General features: G+C 45.3%; 1 protein-coding gene across 5 annotated transcripts in view; it reads left to right on the forward strand.

Annotated features, from left to right (window-relative positions):
• Ntm (neurotrimin) overlaps nucleotides 1-22,478 on the forward strand; it is a 977,299-nt gene that overhangs the window by 776,711 nt on the left and 178,110 nt on the right. For all 5 annotated transcript variants that reach the window (XM_085689785.2, XM_085689786.2, XM_087905740.1 and 2 more), the window contains exon 3: nucleotides 15,524-15,756. In XM_085689785.2, coding sequence (XP_085545911.2) covers nucleotides 15,524-15,756 — 233 coding nt within the window. The remainder of the gene's footprint in view (nucleotides 1-15,523; nucleotides 15,757-22,478) is intronic.

A 22,478-nucleotide genomic window follows, 5' to 3' on the forward strand; every position in this document is an offset into this window, starting at 1 on the left:
TCTCTGATAATAAGAGTGAGTGCCACATATTTGAGATGAAAAACGGTCCTTAAGAAGGGCAAAGCTCAGTGTTCCCACCGTGGCTGGCCGTGGCTGGCTTCCCAACCCTCCTCACCCTCTTGTCTCTCTTGCTTGTTGCTTTATCATTTCCAAATATGATTTCTGTCCTGCCGTTCAGCCCTCTCAGGCCCTTGGGATAGCAGCTCACTCTACGGCCTAGAATTTACTCCACAGAGTGGTACCTAAGGGCCTTTATTAGCTGGTTTTGATCTTTGTTTCTGGGTGTTCCAGCTCCGTGCATCACACAGCACAGTTTTGCCAGACCAGATACCTGACCCTTTCTCCTGTACCCACATCTATAATTTTAGGCACCTATGTCTTCCAAGGAGTGGTCTCTGTGTGCCTTTGTACGTTTTCACACACATGTATCTCCCTACAAGTGTACTGAAGGCTGGCTGCGTTTGTTCCTCTCTGCCCACTATTCCTGGCTTCAGGCTTCATGGAGCTACTATGCCTTCTGCAGAAGCACGGACTGCCTGCTCTGCCCTGCTCCGAGCAGCTGGCCACAGAGAAGCCCGCCCACCCTTCTTTTCCGCTCACTTTTTCTGTGTAACCTTAAACATTCTCATGCTTTCTCTTCTTATGGGTTCTACTAGTCAGGAAGCAGGTATGAGAATTACAGATAGGGTTGTCATTGCTCTGGTTCCCCAGAAGCATCTCTGAAGGTAAAGACTAGACACATATGACACACGAGGAAAGCCATCCTAAGAAAGGAAGCAGAAGCATGGAGGCAGGGCAAGGCAGGAGACCAGCGCCAGCTCCATCTCAGACAGAGATTTAGCCATGATGGCTAAGGCACTTTCAGTCCCCCACAGGCAGCCTGCTGATAGCTGCCCAGAGGATGCAAAAGCTAGTTCTGTGTGAACGTGTGAACAGAGGCCTGTAGCCTAAAGGTGGGCTTCGGAACACAGAAACAGGAATCAGTGCATAGAAGCAGAAGCACAGGAGCTTAGAAAGCCACAAAGAAAGCCACAAAGAGATGATAAAAGGGACCTAACCGAGCCAGAGTGAACACACACCACTGCTATGTCCTGCTGGTGGGGCAGCACAGCCCTGGGGATCTAAGAGCAGACAGAAGGCCTGGCTTCCTACCTTCCCCTCCAGGCCTTCTACTCTTTGCACCACATTCCTGAGGTGGTCCACTCCTCCTTGCCCGCCTGAGCCCTGAGTTCCTCCTTTCTGAGTCATGAGCTCTGTCCTCTGTAAACCTGAGCCATCAAAGTCTAAGGAGTGATTTTTTTCTAGTCGTACATCTTTGGTCAGCAGTTGAGACCCGTTTTCCCTTGGGCTAAAGCACTTGTGGGATTCTTCTGGACCTTTCCATCTGGCCCAAGAGAGTGACTTTTACATCATCCTATATTTGTCCATAATGCAGAAAAAGCATGAACTGGCTTAGCATATCAGCTGTTTTCTGTCTTTCTGCACTCCCAAGATTCTCACTGTGACCACCCTCCACACACACACACACACACACACACACACACACACACACACACACACCCCAATATAGTCAGCTGCTGGTGGAGAGGCAAGAGAAATGAGGAAGCCGAAGTAATCCACCCCATCATTAACAACAAATTAGTCTATGGACCCGTTCAAAGAAGCAACTGACCCAGGACCAGTGATGAGATCCAACAGAAAATAGGCAACAGTGATGTCTCCCAAGCTATGGAAGAACAGGCTAAGAAAAGAGCATCACCTTCCCACTGGCAGATTTAATCTTTGGAGAGACATCCACTCCTATGGGGACTGCAGCACCTTAATTAACTATCTAGAGAGAACCCATGAGGCTTTCTGCACCTAGTGATTCCTGCGTTCCCTTGTCTTTAGGGGTGTTCATCTTCCATACCCTTTCCACACCCTGGGGAGTTCCTCCTCCCCTCCTCCTCACAAGACCCAGGGGAAAAAAAAAGAGACTCTACAGGTCATAGACGGAAAAGGACAAGCTTCCAGCCACCCAGCCTGCATCTTTTTGCTGGCTCTGCCTCCTGCTTCCTCTGTCTCCTCGACTCGGATGGCAGAAAGGGGGCTTTGTAACTTGACAACTGCTCTCCAGGGAGGATGCTTGCCTACTTACCAGCTGTCTCTCACTTCCACCCCAGCCCAGGCAATCACTTAGACACAGTGGCACCACAAGGAGGTGAAATGGTGTGTGACCAAGGTCACTTAGTGAGAAAACAGAGACAACCCCCTCCCCACTGCCCTCCAACATGGGAGTCCCCTGAGTAGCCGTGGGAGTCTAACTCTCCACTTCCTTCCCTGCCTTTCTGTTGATAGGGCTTGCATAGCACACAGACTGTTTTTCAATAGGATGTAAGCCAGATTGCTTTCTTCTTCCCCCTTTCTCGCCCCAATAGGGTCATCATATGTACAATCGTGTGCACAAAAGGTCATCCATGCACATGGTATTGGCAGCACTTAGCCTGTACTGTAGTTTGTCTCCTAACTTCATGTTTCTCCCCACTCTGAGGAGCTCAAAATCTAAATATTCACATTACTGCAAAGTTTTTGATAAGTGGGTGCCAGAGGCAAGACCCACACCTAGGGGAAGGCTGGGAATGTTGCCGCTGGTACTGGAAACGAGAGTAGCTCTGGGGAAAGAGAGGACAGGAAATAACTCACAGGCTGACTTCATCCCAGACTGCTGCATATGTGCGAGGTTGCCAAACAAATGCAACTCTTACAGCCACACCGAGCCCTGACATGAAGGAAGCAGACCATTTCCAACCCCTTTCCCAATATATAGTGTATAGAATGTGACGGTATAGCCCATACTTCCTGCTTACCAACCAATTCTTTGTATGTCCAATGTAATTGTAGGAAATTCTCACGTGGACCATGTGTGCTGCCGTTTTTCCACCAGGAGCTCTGTCAGGATGGACGCAATTTGTTAACAAATAACAAGGCATGAAGAAATCTCCTTTCCGGTACACGCTTTGTATAGACTAGTCAGTGAGAACAAGCTGAAAGAGCTAAACCCAGAGACAAGATGACGTTGGATTTGTTTGCCGAACCTTTCTTTTGTCCAGCTCCCGTCTTGATTCCTTGGGTTGTCCACTAGAGAACAAAGACAAACTCAATGCTGAGACTAACTTCCTGACACTCTGAGCTAGTCTCTGCAGGATGCAGAATTTAGGGACTTTGGCCACTTTCCGGCCTCAGGATGTAGCGAGAGTCTTTCTCTGGGCAGATGGACAACTTAACCTACAGTGATCAGAGATTCTTTTTGTGTGTGTGTTGGCGGGAGGGGGGGATGGTTGAGACAGGGTTTTTCTATAGCTTTGGAACCTGTCATGGAACTAGCTTCCTTGTAGACCAGACTGGTCTTGAACTCAGAGATCTGCCTGCCTCTGCCTCCCCAGTGCTGGTATTAAAGGTGTGAGCCACCACCGCCCAGCTATGATCACAGATTCTATAGGCAAGAAATGACATGCTCAAATTGGTTTATTTGAGGAGAGTTTAGGAAAGTGGTTTTTACAAGTGTTCTTCCATGGCGTGGGTAAACAACAAAGGGCAGTCAGGACCCTAACACTGGGAAAAGGAGGGACAGGGGAAGAAGGTCATAGATCCCTTCAGGAAGTGAGCCTGGGTAGAAAGGGCCTCTGACAGGAGCTCTGGTTTTTGAAAGAGGGGCACAGCCTCTGGCACCTGCTCTCCTTTCTTTCCTTTGCTATCTTCAGTCAGCCATGGCTTCACATTGGCTTACCAAAACATCTGGGGATTTCCAACAAAGAAAAGATGCCAAAAGTTCAGTTCTGAATTCTTTTTTTTTTTGAGGAGATACATTGTTTATTTAAACCATTTTGCAGCTGTTTTCTTTTTTAGAATTAAGATTTTTTTAAATACAGTCTTTTCTCATTTTACATAGCCATCCCCGTTCCTACTCCCTTTCCTCCTCCCGCTTCCTCCACCTTCCCCCCACTCCACTTCCCATCCACTCCCCAGAAAAGGTAAGACTTCTCATGGGGAGTCAACAAAGTTTGACACTTCACTTTGAAGCAAGATCAAGGCACTCTCTCCTATATCTAGGCTGAGCAAGATATCCCCACAAAGAGAATGTGCTCCTACATACCAGTTCAAGCACTAGGGATAAATCCTAGTCCCACTGCCAGTGGACCCACAGACTGTCCATGTCTCACAGATGTCCCCCACATTCATTGAGCCTAATTTGGTCCTATGAAGGTTTGGAGAGAGGGGTGGGGCTTTCTGGATCAAGCAGGAGTGAGCTGGATGTTCCAGCTGAGCAGATACATTTAAATAGAATGGCTACTTTAATAATATTGACTATTTAAATAAAAGAATATACTACATCCTAAAATTTGTTTAGTTTCTTTTGGTGCCTGTACCAATTTTTATGTTTTTATACATTGGATGACTAGATACTCTTTGCATTTCTATTACTACAGTTTGTACTTTCAAGTCAGCATTTTATTATGTAAATTGGGCTTGTCTTGAACTCAGAATCCTCAACTTCAGCCTTCCATGCTGGGATTTCAGGACTATATTGCCATGCCCTGTTTTAATTTATACATTTAAAAACTAGATTCAACATTATTCATTAGTAGATTATATGTAAATAAAATGTATTCCATTTTGTATTTGTTTTTTTAAAAAAGCATCTGGATGCTGGAGGGTAGAGGCACACATTGATGTGCTAACAGCGGTCACTGCATTGTGGAGTCCAGGGGCACACAGAGATCACGGTGTACAGAATCACTGGCTACCTTCCATCTCTCCTGTCAAAGCCTTCTGCTCCGTCCTCTTTACTTCTAGACCCCAGGGGATATATTCTCGCACCCTTGTGATTGTTCGTATTCATCCCAGCCTAAAACACTGTTTACCAAGCCTCCATCCTCACAGCCGTCTAAACACTCATCAAGATCTAAATTGCCCTGATGTTCTTACCAGAAGACATTGTGGGGAGCAAGTTGAGAGATAGACTAGACAAACAAATAATACAGGTTGAGCTTAGGACAAGATGTGTTTCAGATTTCAGATTTGTTTAGGTTTTGGAATATTAGCATGTACACAACTAGATGCCTTGGGATAGAACCCAATTCTAAATTCAAAGTGCATTAATGTTTCACATATGCCCTGTACCCTGAAAGTGACTCTATAATTCCCTTTTTATTTTTCATGAAATACATTCTATAGAATGGAATTTTCCACTATGGCGTCAAGTTGGCATCCACAGAGTTTTAGATTTGGGGCATATCAGATTTCATGTTTTCAGATTAGAGATGTTCAATTTGTATGTGCTTTCTGCCTTCCCCGAGCTGCACGTAACACAAAAGGATGAACCACAAATATACTGACTGTACTACATAACAGGATGAAGTATGTTTATGTTTGAAGAGAACTCAAAGGATAAAAAAAAATAGCCTTGAAAATAAAAAGTAATTGGAATGAGAAATAATCTCTAAACTTGGTCTAGAAAAGGGATAGGAGTTTTTGTGACAGTCGATATGGAAGGGGCATTCCAAATAAAATCTCAAGTCAACAAAGTCTACCGTGTACAGTGTTTAGACAACCAGGGAAGAGGTCGGCCAGTGTGCACAATACAGTCCATGCCTGAAACATGTGGATTGGGTATGTCTGGCAGTCAGTGTTCTTCAGAGAAACAGAGTCATCTGCCTGTGTATCATCTGCCTGTGTGCTGTCTACAGATTATAGGCCTTGCCTCACAACTCTACTGTAAGTTTCGATACAAGTCAAAGACTTGATAACCAAAGAGAAAGTTTTCCAGAGAAGAAGAAGATGAATATTTTAGCTCAAACAGAGAGAAAGCTTTGCCCTTCTTTTATATTTTATTCCATTAAGGCCCTCTGTGGTTGGATGGTACTATTTCAAATTGATGAGCGAGGATCTGACCTCCTTAGTCCAGTGAGCATCATGTTCTCTTCTGGAAACAGCCTCGGAGAAACACCCTCTATATAACAGTACTACCTAAATAAACCATCAGAGAGGGTGGAGTGGATCTTCCCAGGTCTCACTCAGTTGAGCCAGGGTCAAATGACAGGTTGTGTTCAAGGTAAGATTCTACTAATGTCATGAACATAAGTGCATTTAGACTCTGCCTCTTAGGAATAGCTGCTTTCCACATCTGGCTGATTTTGAATACAATTAAGAAGTGAATAAAAAAGAAAATTTGTATGTTGTTTGGCCTTGTTACCCAGGGAATAAAGGAGGCTGTGGACCTTGGCAGTCCTAACAGCACACCCTTCAGGAGCCTGGTTCACAAGACAGTAACAGTGGAAAGCATGCTGTGGAGATGTAGTCAATGTGGCCACATTGGAAAGAGGAACAAGCGCCTATGACCTCTCTTCTCCCCAGTTCATCTGTGGGGTTCAGATGTGAAGTTCATGTTTAAATAGAGGGCAAGAGTTATGAATAACTAGGAACCAGAGAGATGGTTTGGTGGCTAAAAGCATTAACTGCTCTTCTGGCAAACCCGAGTCTGTTGATTCCCAGTACCCACATGGTGGCTTTCGACCATGTATGTCACTCGAATTCTAAGAGATCCAAAGTCCTCTTCTGACCTCCAGGGCATCAGCAACTGATGTGAGTCACAGACATACATTCATGCAGAACATCCGTGCACATAAAATAAGAAAGTAAGAAAATAAATTAAAGTATGCACAAATAAAGTCTTGGTGAAGATGTAATCTTGTCCCTCGCTGTTGTCTAGCCTCCAGTTTCTTTTTGCTTAGAGGTCTAAAAAGCTGCCAGAAGCATATAAAATCTCTTTCTGGAAAATAAGTTCCCTGAATGACTTGCACTAGGAGTCCAGCATTTTCCTTCTTGCAACAAGAGAACCCTGGGGAAATTCCAGTTTCAATGGGACCCATAGTTTCAGTAATTTGACAGCCAAAGGGAGATGCTCAAGATGCCCTCTTGTTGTCTTTCTTGCCGAGACCACTACACTTTGCCATGGTGGGGAAACCATCACATCGTCCAAATCATCTAATCCTAACTATGGAGTCTTTCTTTGTGTGTGGATAGACCAGGGATGACTACAGAATGGCTTGTGGGAGTTGTAACTTAAAGTATCTTGTGTCCTGTTTAGCTATCCCATGCTTCCCTCAGAATTGGTATAATAACTGAGTTTTTGTTGCCAATACAAATCAAGATGCTGTGCTATTCATTTGAGAGAAGCAATGGCCCATTTGTGGCCGCGTAGGTTGATTTGACTTAGACAGAAAGGACAGGTGAGTAGACATGCTTGTGGGCAGTCCTTCTGGAAGTCCCCAAAGCAAAGCCTGCCTTCTTTGTCACCAAGGCATTAGTGAGGAGCAGGGGACCGCCTGCTTTGACTGATGCCCCCTGTTATGAGGAGGTATAGAGGGTGGCATCCACACTCGTGTTTGCAGATATGAGTTCTTAGAGACATGCAGCGTATTTTTTTTTCTTATAACTCAGATCTTTAGTGGACGTTGTTTTCATGTCCTTTCCCTCTTGAAACTTGTAAAAGATGCAGGCATCGTTCAAATAATCGGTGGGCAGACATTTGCTGTGTAGTTGCCTTTCAAGAACTTACAATCATGGTATGGATGCAAAAAACACAACAGAGCTCGGATGGGGAAGGTGCCCATGTAATAGCACACAGAGGAGTCCTGCTGGGATCCCTCTGTTATTCAGAGAGGCACTTTTCTATGCATGCTTCTCTCCATCTTTTTCTTGATTCCACGAAGGAGAAAAGTGTTTTTCACCACCCACAGATGACATAAAGGCCTTCAGTGAAGAGACTCTGAGACCTTGGAGGCAGAAAGGAGACTTTCGCTCCAGCAGCCAGACTTCAGCCATATTCCCCTCCTCTTCCTATCCCTCCCCTGGACCACAGCTGCTTCCTTGCAGCATGCAGCCACAGGCACAGCATGGTATGTGCCCAGCTGGTTTGGTTTTGTTTCCCTCCTCCCTTGCCTTTTCTTCTCCATCACAAGCATGTCCTCTGCTTCTGCGGAGGCATGGCCAGCCTGGTCATTATCTTCACAGCTAGGGAAGAAGTCATTGTATGCTGGTTTTGTTATTTAAAATCTCACCAGTACCAGTTGGGAGAAGGACAGCTAGTTTGAACTGAGGATCGCTAGAGATTTTTGTCTGTAAGATACAACTGAATTTTGTAAATAAGAACTTGAGTTTAGATTCTAAAATTATCTATTCGATTCAAAATAAGTTGCATCACTCCTGGAGATGTCTATTGCTTTAGGAAAGCTGAGGTGTCCTCTGGCCTCTGAATTTCCACTGGGTCGCAATGAGACATCTTGGCACCTTTGTCGCCTGGTTTCCCCTGGAAAACATTTCCTCAGAGAAGCAAGTATGGAAGGCTCACACAAGAGCTCCAATGCCCCGGGTCAGAGTGAAGGTGTCTTTTGCCACCCAAGTCGCAGTACATGCGGTGAAGGTTGAGGTGGGTGGCAGATGTGCCACAAGCCAGAAGAGTCCAATTTGGAGGTGGCCAAAGCATTTCTGTGTGATAAGAGAAAGTGGTGACCAGGTGCTGTGAAGGGTAGAGACACCTTTTTTGGCTGTGGTCTCAAGCGTGCCGTCTTTCAATAGCAGCTAAAGGGCCATTTGATGGGAGGAGCCAGTGGATTGCACACTGTCTGGATCCATTATTGCTGTTAGATCCTCAGGCAGGTGCTATCATAAGAGGCCAGGCTTAGCTTTTTTCTCCTTTTCTTCAATAATCCTTCTCTTTTTTTTTTCAACACTCTGCCCGTCTTTAGGGGGCTCCAAACAGACCACTTTAGCCTACTTTTCTTCCAGCTTTCAAGTTCTTATCTTTCTTTTTCTCCTCTGGATTCCAAAAGTAGTGTGAAGCCACCAAAGTTCATCCTTCCACAGTTTTGCTTCTGAGACGCGTGTCCCGGGCTTGCCTCATCATCTTGTGCTTCTCCTCTCTATAAAAACACAATGGCCTAATAAAGCCACCGGTCATTACTGTTCGCCAAAGATGGCAGGGGACCTTAAATCTTCGTTGGGGCAGTAAATGCAGCTGCCGACAATTGCAGGTTTGGAAGCATTCTCTACCTCACTCTGTGCTAGAGGATCATGGTTGAGCCTGTTCTCCTGTGGCTCTATCCTTTTCTGGCCAACTGCATGTGTGGCTTCACATCACCATAGATGATGCTCTGGCAGTTCATATGTACAGCACATTCTCAAAGGATAGGCCCTTAGATGGATCTGTATGTTCCCTACAAGAAGAATGTCCACAAGGCAGATGGTCACACATGCACATAAAGGGAGCACTGGCTTAGTTAGAAAAAAAAGGCAACCAGACATCTTTCTGGGCCTTCTTCCTCTGTCAGGATTCTTGACAAGATGTTGGCAAGGCCAGCCTATGAGATGTCAAGGACGGTCTCATGAGAAGGGGAGCTGCTGGGATATTGGTGGAAAGACATACATACACCCACATGCCAATGACTGCGATGTGTTTGGAGCTGGCAGTAGAGTCCTGAGGCTGGCTGTCAGAGGATGACAGAGATGAGTCAAGGAGCGGGCTGTAGAGCTCCGCCCAGAAGCCTTGGGTATGAGCACCCAAAGGCATTGTTCTGTTCTTGGTATAAGAGTCACTTTGGACATTGCGGTAAACGTGACAAAGTACTCATGGAAAGAACTCAATGAAAAAAAAAACATACTTTGGGTCTCAGTTTTGGAGGTTTTTGCCCGTGGTTGGCAGATGGGTTTTTTCTAGACCATGGAGAGGTAGACCATTGTGGTTGAAGGGTACAAAAAGCTGAGTTGCTCCCTTCATGGTAGCCAAGAAACCAGACCAGACAGAGCCCCCATCTTTCAATCATCACCTGTGACTGGATTGACCAGTTGAGACCCAAGGCTGTACCACACAATCTTCGGGAGTCTGTTTCCTACCCAAATGAAAACAGGAGAGAGGATGTTGAAGTAGAAGCCTGGTGTCTCTCTAGATCCCAGAAAATGCAATGGTTCAAAAATCTGAGTGAGTCTTTGAGTTCAGTAGAGTCTTTCTCTGATGTTGGCCACTGAAGCTGATGCCCCTAGACAATGGCTTTGGGTCTCTTATGAATTCAAAGACGGAAATTAATGGAAGAAAGGTGGTTTCTTCATAGGTTGGTGCTAATGTGAGAGAGAGAGAGAGAGAGAGAGAGAGAGAGAGAGAGAGAGAGAATAAATGATTGCAGAACTCTTAATAAAAAGGGAACTGGTTCCAGAACAGAGGTCCAGCTCTCTGTGGGCTTCTTGAAAGAATTTATGGCAGAAATTGGAGATGGGGTAAGGTACAGGAAGAGACATGACCTGATCAGTCCAGATGTTCCAACCTGGTGCCTCCTTTCTATTTCCATCATGTAGTCTGATATAGCCCTTTGGGCAGATGTGCTCAATAAGAAGGTAACAAAGAAACAGGAAACAGAACCCTCTCCTGACACTGCTGCCTCCAGCAGGGTATCCTCCGAGCCTTCACCTTGGGGGCCGGCCCTACCTCTACCGGAGCAGTTCCTTGCTCTTGTTCTCATCATGAGACGTTCCTAATCGGCTGAACACACATCCCACCCTTCCCATCTACTGCCTCCCTCCTTCCTCTGCTCCACTGACCTCTGACTGATTCCTGCTCTCTGACGAGAGTCCAGCTGCAGCTTCCCCTGTGTGGTTTGGCAGGGAGGGATGAGTTTAAAACCTTATCCACTCCCAGTTAATCATATCTTTAAGGTCTTCCTAAAGAAGGTGACATACCATAGTGTGCTTCAGAAAGAACTATGGAGAACTCTTTGGAGGCGTGGCGTGTCTGCAGAGAGGGGGCTCTTGGCCAAACTTCCCACCCTAAGGTCTGCATCTCCCCACCAACCGGGCACTCACTCTGACTGAGAAGCAATTATCTATTTCACTTTTTTCCCCCTGGAAGAAGTGTCTCCTCTGCACTGTTATGGAGACTGGATAAATGAGACAGAGAGATGAGGGCAGGAATGAGCAGGTGGCAGGAGTTGGCTGCCGAGTTACCTTTGTGATCCATCTCTGCAGACGCCTGTGTTAATTCCACAGGGACTCAGCAAGACTGATACACAGCGGTGACAGTTTGGACATCTCAACATGACCTTGGATGTGCCCAAAACCGCAGCTGAAACTATGCCAACTTCTCAGTGTAGTATATCACAGGGGCTACATAAGTGTGCTGGAAACTGGCTGCATCCGGAATGGTAACTTGTTTGCAGAGGAACCTCTCTGGCCCTGTGAGGCAATGTGGTGTGATGAGAACGCTTCTTCTTCAGCCCGCATTCAATAATTAGACCTCCACAGATAGCCCAGGACGTCCCTCCGGTACTACCTCTGCAGGCTAAGTCCCTGTGGTACTCCTCTGAAGGCTCCGAGAAGCCTGAGCAGTGGGTGTCAACAACTGTGCCCATGGCTCGGGGTCTGTTGGTCAGCATTTCCTACACCGTGGACATTTAACTCCTATCTGCTTTAATTTCAGTGGCTGGGAGAAAAAGTCACTAAGAATCTGCTTCTGGCTTTCCAGAACACGTTGGTTACAAGAAAGTTTTCTCCCGCAAAGTAATGGAAAATTGTTTCTGACAAGAGTCATTTCCTAGCTTCCATCCACTCTGTTGTTCTCACTTCACCAGAAACCAGATCTCTGAATTAGTGGTTCTTACAATGTGGTCTCCAGACTATCACCCTCCACAGTGGGCACCAGTGGGGTTACAACAAAATGCAGTGTCTCAGTCCCCAGGCCAGAATCACCCAGCTCACTGTTGTGTGCTATCAGCCAGGAAATTCAGAAGTGTTTGTTTGAGGTCTTGTAAGGACATAAAGGAACATCAAAGGTGAAAAGTAGAACAAATGTTAATATCACTGTAATTTCCTTATATAGATGTTTCTTGGGCTCAGCTCCTTTGATCTGTTGGTTAGCAACAGCAAATGAAGCAGCCCAGTTTTTGAGAGGCCAATAGTTCATGGAGTAGGCTTGCACAATACTTAGCAAGTAGAGCTAAAGTTCAGCAAGCATTGGCCGTGGGTATGAGTTTCTGGTAATCTGCTTGAACCCAAGAAAAGTTCAGAACAGGGTCTGCCCTTGATGTCATTGCTATAAAAGTTGTTTCTAGTGAAGCTGTGGAATGGGTTGTACTTCAGGGGTTTCAAAATTTCAGAGCTTGGTTTCTATCAATGCAACCCAAGATGAGCACCATTGTTCTGTGAGATTTGAAAGGAAGGAAACACCAACAGGAGTTTCCATTGTCCAGGATCTCTCTCGCTGTCTTGGATACCCTCAGTGTGTTCTGGTTGTTTTCCTTGAAGCCAAAAAGGAGGCTTGGAAGACAGCCTAGACCAGGCTAAGCTTCACCTGCAACCAAGTTACCTTGAGATCTTATTAAAATGTAGTTTCTGATTTCCTATCTCTGATGTCAGGCTTTGGGTTTTACACTTCTAACAAGCTCCCAAGTGGTGGTGATGCTGCTTGTGGTGAAGAAGTGGCTTGCTTGCCAGCCACAGGGAAGCAGTGAAGTGTAGTCCCACAGCTTCCCAAACACTGAGGTGTACACAATTCACCTCTGTATAAAAGCACCTCAAAGAATGGCTCAGGGTTCTAGGTGAATGCCTTCACCTGGGAGCCTGGCCAGGAAACAGAACCTGAAACCAGGCATAAAGAAACAGGCCTGTAATCCTAGCACTCTGGAGGCTGCAGCAGAAGGGCAGAGTGTGAGATTAGTAGCCTAGTTTACATATAGAGATAAGAGAGACAGAGGCTGAGAGGGACAGAGAGAGAGAGTCAGTCTCAGGCCCTGCCTCTAGTGTACCAGATCAGAACCTATTTTTTCAGCAACCTCCCCTCACCGTTTGCAAGTTTGAGGAGCTGCAGAGCTGATTTCATGACTATTGATTTGCAAACCCACATTTGGTTTTGCGTTCCACTTTCACCATCTGGAACTTCTCACATACAGAGGCCTTGGTGTTTTCATAGGGCCTCAGGCTCCATAAATTATATAGGTGATCCTGGATACACTGTTCTCTATCAGGAACCATCAAACTCCAGTCTGTATTCGATTCAGCTGAGCTCTCATAAACTTGATATTTCTGGTTTTCATAGAATGGAGTCAGGAATATGAGGGATGGTGGAGTTTACAGACCTTTCGTATGACTCTGATGTAAGTGTGAACTGGTACCCTGGCATCTCCCTAGTTGGGGCTTCTATCGCTCTCATGCCACATGTCAACACCATACCCTCCGTTTTCCCAGCATCGCCGGAAAATCCCCTAAGTGCTGCAAACTTGCTGAACCCGGGAGCAAAAGTACTTCTAATTGAGCAGATTTCCCCCATAGGAGCTCTCAGAAAAATGTCCACCTGTGTCTGAACCACCACCTACAGTGGTTGCCAGGAAGCAGGCAGGAGTACTGCAGTGTACTCACTGGCAGTACTTGGCTCTTTTATTATTATTATTATTACTGGTATTATTATTATTGATGGTAACAGACTACTTTGAGGATTCAGTAGAAGCAAAGACACTTTGGGGTTGGCTTTTTGACACTGCAAAAATACCTGAGCGAAATGCTTGAATGTAAGGTTTATTGTGGCTCGTGGTTTCACAGGTGTGTATCCATCATTTTCGGTGAGGTGGGAAGTTGGAGCAGAGCAGTTCACATCGTGGCAGCAAGAATCAGAGAAAGAGGATGTTCCTGTGTCACCCCCTTGAGATGATGAACCGCAAATTCTTGGGGGATCTTTCTTCCTTCCCCCTCATCCTCTCAAAGATTAAACCCATGCATATAGTTTACTAGTTTCCAAGATTTTCTAAAGCCAGTGAACCTGGCAATCAGAATGAACCATGAAACCTTTCCACTGAAAAGGTCACCTTTGCACATTGTAAAGCACGCACAGTGGTAGAAATGAGACATTAATTGGGGGGGGGGGCTGTCTTCAGTGCTTTCTCTTTCATTGCATAAGACACAGGCAAGTTAGGAGCTCTGAAGTCCCGGTCTTCAGGGCAGGAAATGGATTTGTGCATTTTCCTCAAAGATTTGTTGCAGGAACCCAGTGAGACAGTGTGAGTGTGTAAGTGCTTTATGCACTAGTGAGTGCAGCAATATGAGACTTCCATGTACAATCCTTGCAACCCAGCTCTTCCCGGCATTGCAGTAAGGAGCACGGTGGCTGTGAATTTAGCCGTAGGCCATAGGACATACTAGGTGTAACAAGAGAGGGAGATGAATGCAGACAGAAAGATAGGATGAGAACTTGGCGAGAGTTACTGGGCGGTTTCAAAGTGCAGAAAAGAAAAGGAAGCTTCCCCAACTTGAGGACTCCAGATGCAAAAATAAAAAGAAAGGGAATCTATTTTTACAAGTGCAAACACTTTTGAGATTTTAGAAAATGTCTTTAGTCTAGCAATAATTGAACATTTCTGCCCTGGGTATAATGAAGATAAATAGCTGTCGTGGTGGTCCGTATTTAGTTTTGACTTCAGAAGCCTTCTGTTCGAATCTGCTATATTGAGACGAGTGGAAGGGTGGTTTGTAGTTAAAGCTCGCTTTCTGAGCCAGCACATATTAACCATGAATTGGAAAAGCATTTAGCATCCTTGTGCAGGAATTATTTTTCCAATAAAAGTACACTTTACAGGGCTGTTGCAGCTACTGAACAGCTTAGCACACCCCAAACTCCCAGACCACGGCAATGGGGATCATAATTGTCCACAACACGGAGATCCTAGAGCTGAGCTAGGAGGGTCAGAGGTGTGTAGTGGTGTATTACTTGTATTTTGATAAATAAATCTTGCCTGAAGACCGGAGGCAAAGCTAAAGTCACTAGCGGTCAGGTAATGGTGACACACACCTTTAATCCCAGGATTTGGGAGATCGAGGCAGAGGGATTGCTATGAGTTCAAGGCTACTCTGGGCTACACAACATCAATGCAGAAACAAACCCAGGTGGTAGTGGCTCACACATTTAATCCCAATCATATGGAGTCACACACTTTTAATACAAGCTCCAGAGGGAATATAAAATGAGAGAAGAGAGAGGTTTAGTCTGCTTAGTTTTGCTGTCGCCCAGCCTTGGTAGAGATAAGACTTCTCTAGTGGCTTGACTGTCTTGCTTTTCTAGTCCTTGGGTTGAACCCCATTATCTGTCTCTGGGTTTTTATTTTTTGTGTATAGTAGTGTTTTAACATGCTAGATATTTCGAGTATGCAAGATGCCTTGTGTTTGCACTTAGAGGTTATTGAAACGATCATTTCTTCCCTTGGCATTAGTGACACTAAACTCCTCGGGATCTAGAAAGTTTAGACAGTGGTTGTTTTAAAGCCATAATCCTACAAGTGCCCTACTGGTGAGTTCGGGAATGTTCTACCCATTGCCAAGCGAACTCAGGAAGTGCGTGTCAGTCCACTGAGTATAAAGGGGGAAGATGAGGCAAGATGAGACCGGTTAGCCTGGCTCTAATGGTCTCTGCTTTCTCTCTGGCCCTTTCACTTACCTGTCTGGTTTTGTCTTGCAGGTGTACAATTGACAACCGAGTCACCCGGGTGGCCTGGCTAAACCGCAGTACCATCCTCTATGCCGGGAATGACAAGTGGTGCCTAGATCCTCGTGTGGTCCTCCTGAGTAACACCCAGACGCAGTACAGCATTGAGATCCAGAATGTGGATGTGTATGACGAGGGTCCTTATACTTGTTCGGTGCAGACAGACAACCACCCGAAGACCTCGAGGGTCCACCTCATTGTACAAGGTGGGTGGGACTTGACTGGGAGGCCTGAATGGGGAGCTGGGAATGTCAGTGTTCATTGTTTGTTCCGTGACCCCAAACCAAGATGATCCTTACTGTTCTGCCCAGTGAGGACACCTTTTTTGTGGTCATCTTGCAGCTAGACACTGAACTTTGCAATAATTTACTTGTTGAGTTGAATTAGTGTTTCTTATATTCCAATAATACTTTTTTGTACAAAATTATCTTCTAATTATTGCTTTCCTTGGCTTTTCCTCCTCTGAGCATTTTTAAAATGTTGCACCCAACTACAAGTTTGCTTTATTTTAAGACCAGAATTTTAATGTTCTTCTGTTGCGGTACATATGCCTTGCCCTAGACCAGCCTTCAGTGACAGCAGAGCCAAGAAACAGTGATCTTACCTCAACCCAGGAACTTACCTCAATCACCCCCTCAATACACACACACACACACACACACACACACACACACACACACACACACATTCTGGTGTAGTATACCTGTTTTTCTTCATCCGATCCAGGATTTGCTCTCCCGTGCCTTACCTATAAGACTGGATTCGGGGTCCCTGCTTGGCTGGTCTTCTGTTCTCCTCTTGTTTGTATTTTGTAGGCTTATGGTTTGCTTGGGGCTTTGCTGGTATTTGGGTGGGTTCTGTGATATTTCTCTGGGTTCTACTCTCTCTGTTTCTCACATCATGGGGCTGGCATTCACTCTTCAGAAGTGGTCCTTGGGCATCAAACCACACTTAACAAATACATGCACTTCTGGTTACTGAGCAGCAGTTTTGAGACACATTGTCTGCTTTCTGATGGAGAGGCCTAAAACAAGTCTTACTGCACCCCAGGGGCCTCTTCTTGTGGAACAGGGTAAATGTGAGCAGTGGGGTTAGGATTACATTTTACACACAGATAAACCAAAGCACTTATGAGAAGGTCTGGCCCGTGGAGGAATATTTACCTGTTAGTCACTCTGCTCTTGTATGCTCTTTGTTTTTCTTTAAATCACATTGATATATTTAAGCTTGTAGTCATGTTTTACAGGAGGTTAAATACTTGTTTCATTCCCTCAGAACTGAAGATCCTGTAGAGTGAAATCCTAGATTAGAGTCCCCCCACCCCTCTCCCAGATCCCTGGCTCTCTTCATCCAGTGAGATGGCAGGGGTCAGGCAGGGCAGGGAAGTCCCCCTTGTAGCCTGCCTTCCTGGCAGGATGCTCCAGAGTGGGGTGAAAAGCTGGGCTGACTGGTGAGAGAGAAAGAGTGAAGGGGGATTGAAAAGGGCAGATTGTAAGAGCAAGGGAAAGTCTCCGTGAGAAGATGAAGAAAGCAGACTGGGATCATGAGTCAGAACTGGGAGAAGCAGGGGAGGGGGAGTAGTCATGAGAGGGGAACAGGTTATGATAAGGGGACACCCAGGTACAGTTTAGTCAGAGGTGAGGGCAGCAGTACACTGGTAGCTATCAGACTGCGACAGAGTGTGGTCACATCAGGGTTTTATAACTTTTGCTTATAGTGTGTATGTGTGTTTTAACCAAAGGAAATTATGATGTTTTTCTTCCTTTCTTTTAAAATTTTGAGTATTTTCTTTCCAAACAGGTTTTTGGAAATAGTGTTTTAAAATAGAATTGCATAGCTGGTGTTTGTGTGTGTTATAAATAGCAGACTAGGTACCGCTGTGTGAGATTTTTGTCTGAGCGTGTGTACATTTTCAACACACAATAGGTTTTCATAGTAGATAGATAGACAAAATAAAAGTTAAGAGTCGTCATTCTGTGGGGAGGCTTGTTGAACACTCCAGGGAAGCCACCTGAGATCTCTACCAGGCAGCAGGTACCTCTGAAGCCTGTCCTCAGGCGGAATGAATTGCAATGACCAAGAAGGGGTTGAAATTTTGAGCAAAGTTTTGCTACAGAAAGAATCACCATCATGGGATGAGAAAGGGGATGAAATGGAAAATTCTAGCACTTCTTAGAAAACAAGAAAGCAGGTTTTGGTCAATGTTTGTCTATTTGTTTTCCTCTGCATCTCCTTGCACACACCCACACGTGCCTTCCCTAAAGAGTGGACTGGCTTGTACACATTGGGCATTTAATGAATGATTACTGAAGTAAATGTCTGGAATTATAGTGCAAAGATCCTACATGGGCTCTAAGAAGGAAGGTGGACTGTTTGGGAGGTGGGACAACAGGAGGACAGGAGTGGATGCACATCCATCCTCACTCACGTCCAAGCTAATGGAAAATGGTTAATCCATAGCCAGGTGTTTACATCTGTGACTTGGCTAGGTGCCCTCTTCCCATGACACACCATCTCGAGTATTGGAATCTCATCTTGGGCTAATTTTCGAATGCTGATGGGTGTATTGATCTGGAAACAAGCTGGGTTAAAAAAGGCATTGGTCTTGTACACAGACTCAGCCCAAGCTAATCCGCTGTCAATATGCCTGGACTGAGCATTATTGACACGTTAATGAATAGAGGACCATAGTTTTTCCAGAGTCAACCTGTCCCGTTCTTCAAGGCAATCAGACAAGCTAAATAGAGCCAGACTCTGTATTGGAAAGAGGATATACTACCTTGCAGGATTAAAAAAAGAAATATATTTATCTTGGGATCATTTATTATACTGAACAGAGATCCTAATTCCCTTAGCAGAAGCTGACTGTCTGAATTTAAGTTGCTTTTCAGCCAAACACTGCTGGAATGCAAGTCAGGCACCTCGAGTTCTCCAAATTGTATTGTGATGAATTAAAAAGAGAAATACAAACATCAGTAAGAGCAAAGAAGGGACCTAGTATTGTACCCATGTGGCCTTAGAGCTGTATAGCCAGCAGGATGTGTGCTCGGGAGAAACGACACTGCCACCACCTCTCGCGATCTGTCTGAAGTCCAAGATTATTTGTCGCATCCTGACTGTCAAATATCCCACACAGTCCATTAGTTCTTCATATCAGGTCTTTCTTTACAGTTGCGATTCAAAATGACTGGCTCTTAAGCATAGTCATGACACCATAACCTCATTTGCCCCAGAAGCAGCCATGAACTCATTCATTCCGTCCTACAATAATCAGTCTCTGAGAAACATTGCCAGCAGTGTGTTCCCATGGCTTGGAACTTCGTACCTAAGGATGAACACAATGTTGCCCCGGAAGACACTTCTGTGTGGAGAGGTAGAATGGTGTGTCACTTTTCTAAATCATTCCCAAGAATCTATGTGAGTACAGATGCTGTTGTCTGAATCTCTCCTCTGTGTGAATATGGATGCTGTTGCCTGAATCTTACTCTGTAAGTTGATTGCTTTATTTAATTTGTTTTATAGATTCTCCTAAACTCTTTTCATCTCCTCATGATGCTAGGAAAGCATGGTTTCTAGAGCAGGTCTGGTCAGGTCCCTCAAATGTGGAGTGGATTCAGTCTGGGCAGGGTTGGAGTTTATAGCCCTCACTCATGGCAGACACAGGCGGAAGAGGACGTGGAGGAGCAGCTATCGAGGTGTTCTCAAGAGCCATTGTGAGTCCCGGTGAAAGGAACAGGGCATCATTGGCGAGACCCATTGGCCCTTCAGTGAGAATCCAAGGAAGAAATAGAGGCACTGATCTCAGTCTCAGGGCCAGGGACGGCCAGCCTGAGCAAGAGAAGAAAGATGCTTAGAAACTGTGGAGTCAGGAACTTGGAAGGAGAAGGATCCGGGTTGCAGACAGAGCCCAGACAATTATATAGGCCCAGGTTGGAAAACATTCGTGTCTAGAACAGCTTGGAACTTGTGTTGAAGGCAGGTGGAAGAGAATGTATGGGGAAGGGGTGGACTGAATGACTGTGATAACTAGGGACTCACCAGAGTGACAGTTTAAAAGAGCAGAAATCAAACAAGCCCATCGTCAGTCCTAGGATCCGTGTTTTCTAACACACTACATAATGCAGGCGCAGAGCACGGACCTGAGCTTCCATCACGAAGAACATTAGCAGACAGTGCTACCAGTGGGCACAGGTGTGGTGAGGGTGTTTCCCTGCCATAAGGGCCGGGTGTGGAGTGGAAACAGATTTTGGAGAGAAGACGGAAATAAGAAAAGATGGTATTCTTTTAAAAACAGAAGTTGCTGAATGCAAGACTGGGGCTCTTTTCTTTTTTAAAAAAAAATATTTTTATGGTTTATTTAACGTTATTTTATGTGCATTGGTGTGAAGGTGTCAGATCCCCTGGAACTGGATCTCCAGACAGTTGTAAACTGCTATGTGGGTGCTGGGAATTGAACCCAGGTTCTCTGGAAGAGCAGTCAGTGCTCTTAACCACTGAGCCATCTCTCCAGCCCCCCCTGGGGCTCTTTTCTTAGCAAGGACAGAGAAGAGAACCTGAATACAAAGGCAAATGAATGCAAGGAAGATGGCACCCAGAATGTGGAGACTAAGAAATGTCTCTCAAGGTTTTACATAACCAGTTAGGCAGTCAGAATATAGTCTTTTTTTGGATGGAATGGGAATGGGGCAGCTCAGCATTGAGTGACGCTCTAGGACCCAGATTTGTTTCTAAGAGTCTATGTTAGGTGGCTCACAATCACCTATAACATCAGTTCCAGAGGCTCCAATGCCCTCCCTCCTCTGGCTTCTGCAGGCACAAACAAATGCACATTACAAATAATTAAGAAGCAAATGAACCTGGTAAAAACCATGTCTATCCTATAGACCTTCAGATTTCACCTTCCTGGGTATAATTAATAAGCGTCTGCTTCTGAAATCTAGCTGCTTGTTTGAGCTCTCGATTTTGCTGCTAGACAAACTTCACGTGTATTCAAAATGGCTGTGCTGTTGTCTCAGTTGGCCCCATGGAGGAAGTGAGACCTTGGAAAACAGAGAACAAAATACTCACTGCCCCTGAATCATTTGTCAAGTTGCAGGCTGCTGGAGAAGACATTTAAGAAGTTCTTTGTCCCCCAAATCCTGTTAGTGTTTGTACAATCCAAAGCCCTACAGCAGTGACTACAGAACAAGAAAGGCCTTCTTCACCCAAGCGTGGAGAAGGACTTCTCAGCTTTGACCAAGTACCCTTGGGACTCTAATCTCACCTAGAAAAAACATTTGCATAATAGAGAACAGTAGAAGGCAGAATTTAGAAAAACAAAGATATTCCTTTCATAATAAGAAAACAGCTTTTGTCCTCTGTATCAGTTTTCCAGGCCCTATCTAGGTCTCTCCATTGTCATTAGCTCATCTAATCACCCCCTCCCCTTTGTCTGATGCAAATGAGTTTTTCTCTTTCTCTCTAGGCAGAGTTAATCTGAAAATCCCCGCTATTGTCTCATAGTTAATTACCTGCCTTTGGAGTCAAGCAGCTCTGAAAATCTAGTGCAGGGGGAACCACTGGTGTCTACTGTACAGTACAGGACCAAAGGAGTAGAGCCAGGACCCAGCCCCAGCCCCTGTGTTTATGGGGCTGAGAGACCTGCAGTCAGCTGGTGGCACAAGCAAGTCAATTGTGACCATGCTAACCCTTCATTTATTTTTTTATTGTTTCCAGGTTCCTAATCCTCTCTTCTTGCCAGCCTGGTTTTGTGTTTGTGTGTGTGTGTGTGTGTGTGTGTGTGTGTGTGTGTGTGTGTGTGTCAGTCTTGAATAATTAATTGACCTTGTCAAGCAAAACTCATTACTGTGATTAAGAGAACAGAAACAGTAACTTTGAATTTTTAAATACCTAAGCACTAAAGGCTTTTACAGGTGGGCCCCAACAAAAGGAAATCTGAAGCCCAGAATATCAAAGGGAACGATGGGATCTGATACCTAACTTTGAAAGCAAAGATTTCTGTCTCTCCACACACAGCCAGAAGTGCCATCTCCCCCTCCCACTGCCAGGCTCCTGGAGTAAGGAGATCTTATAACCAGTTTCCTTCCTACTACAGCTGGCTGAGTCCATGGTGGAGGCCAACAGCTCCAACTAGTCCCCAACAGCCAGGATTCACTCACAAAGGGGAACTTTATGTTCTCGGTTTCAATAGCCCCAAGTGACAGACAGTGGAGAACACTGGGACACTCTCTTCTTCTGCTTCCTTCAAGAGATATATGAAAACGTACATTTTCTCTGATCATAAGGCTCTGCACGTAAATTTGGTAGAACTTTGAGAAGCTATGGAAATTAAATTCTATGCAATTGAAGTATTCCTCAAAGCACTGTGAAAGTGGCGAGGAAGTAGGACATGCTCCCCGCGATTGATCTGCAAAATGTAGGCAGCATGCTGAAAAAGCATCTCGCTCTACCTGGGGAGGTTTTCAATTTCTGGAAGCCCTTAAGGACACCGGAGGGGCATCCCTTGCCAGAAGGGCTAAGCCAAGGCTCACATCTCAGGAAGTCCACCACAAGCATACCTGTTCCATAAGTCAACCGGGGTGAGTCACACTGGCTTCATTTAAGTCATTTCTGTTCCTTGGGATATGATTTCCAGAGTCAGGGGGAGAACAGAGGACATTCCTTATGTTTTCTAAACAGTTTGGAAAACTTAGAATCCCCTCTCTGATAGCAACAGCAGACAGGGCTCCTCTGAAAAATCCTTTACTCTGCTCATGGCTGTAAGGAAACGGGGATTCAGGTGACCATGACTGCTTCCCAGAACTTCAGGGAGTCTGACACACTCCTCCAGGTGAGCAGTTAGGGCTCCCTGGTGAAATTCTACAGGCAGTCAGGAACATCATTTCCCTGAGGTGGCTTTCCCTAGGGAACCTGAACTGCCTCCCAACTA

This window comes from Myodes glareolus, chromosome 4, assembly GCF_982192425.1.
Source record: "Myodes glareolus chromosome 4, mMyoGla1.1, whole genome shotgun sequence".
Classification (NCBI taxonomy): Eukaryota; Metazoa; Chordata; class Mammalia; order Rodentia; family Cricetidae; genus Myodes; species Myodes glareolus.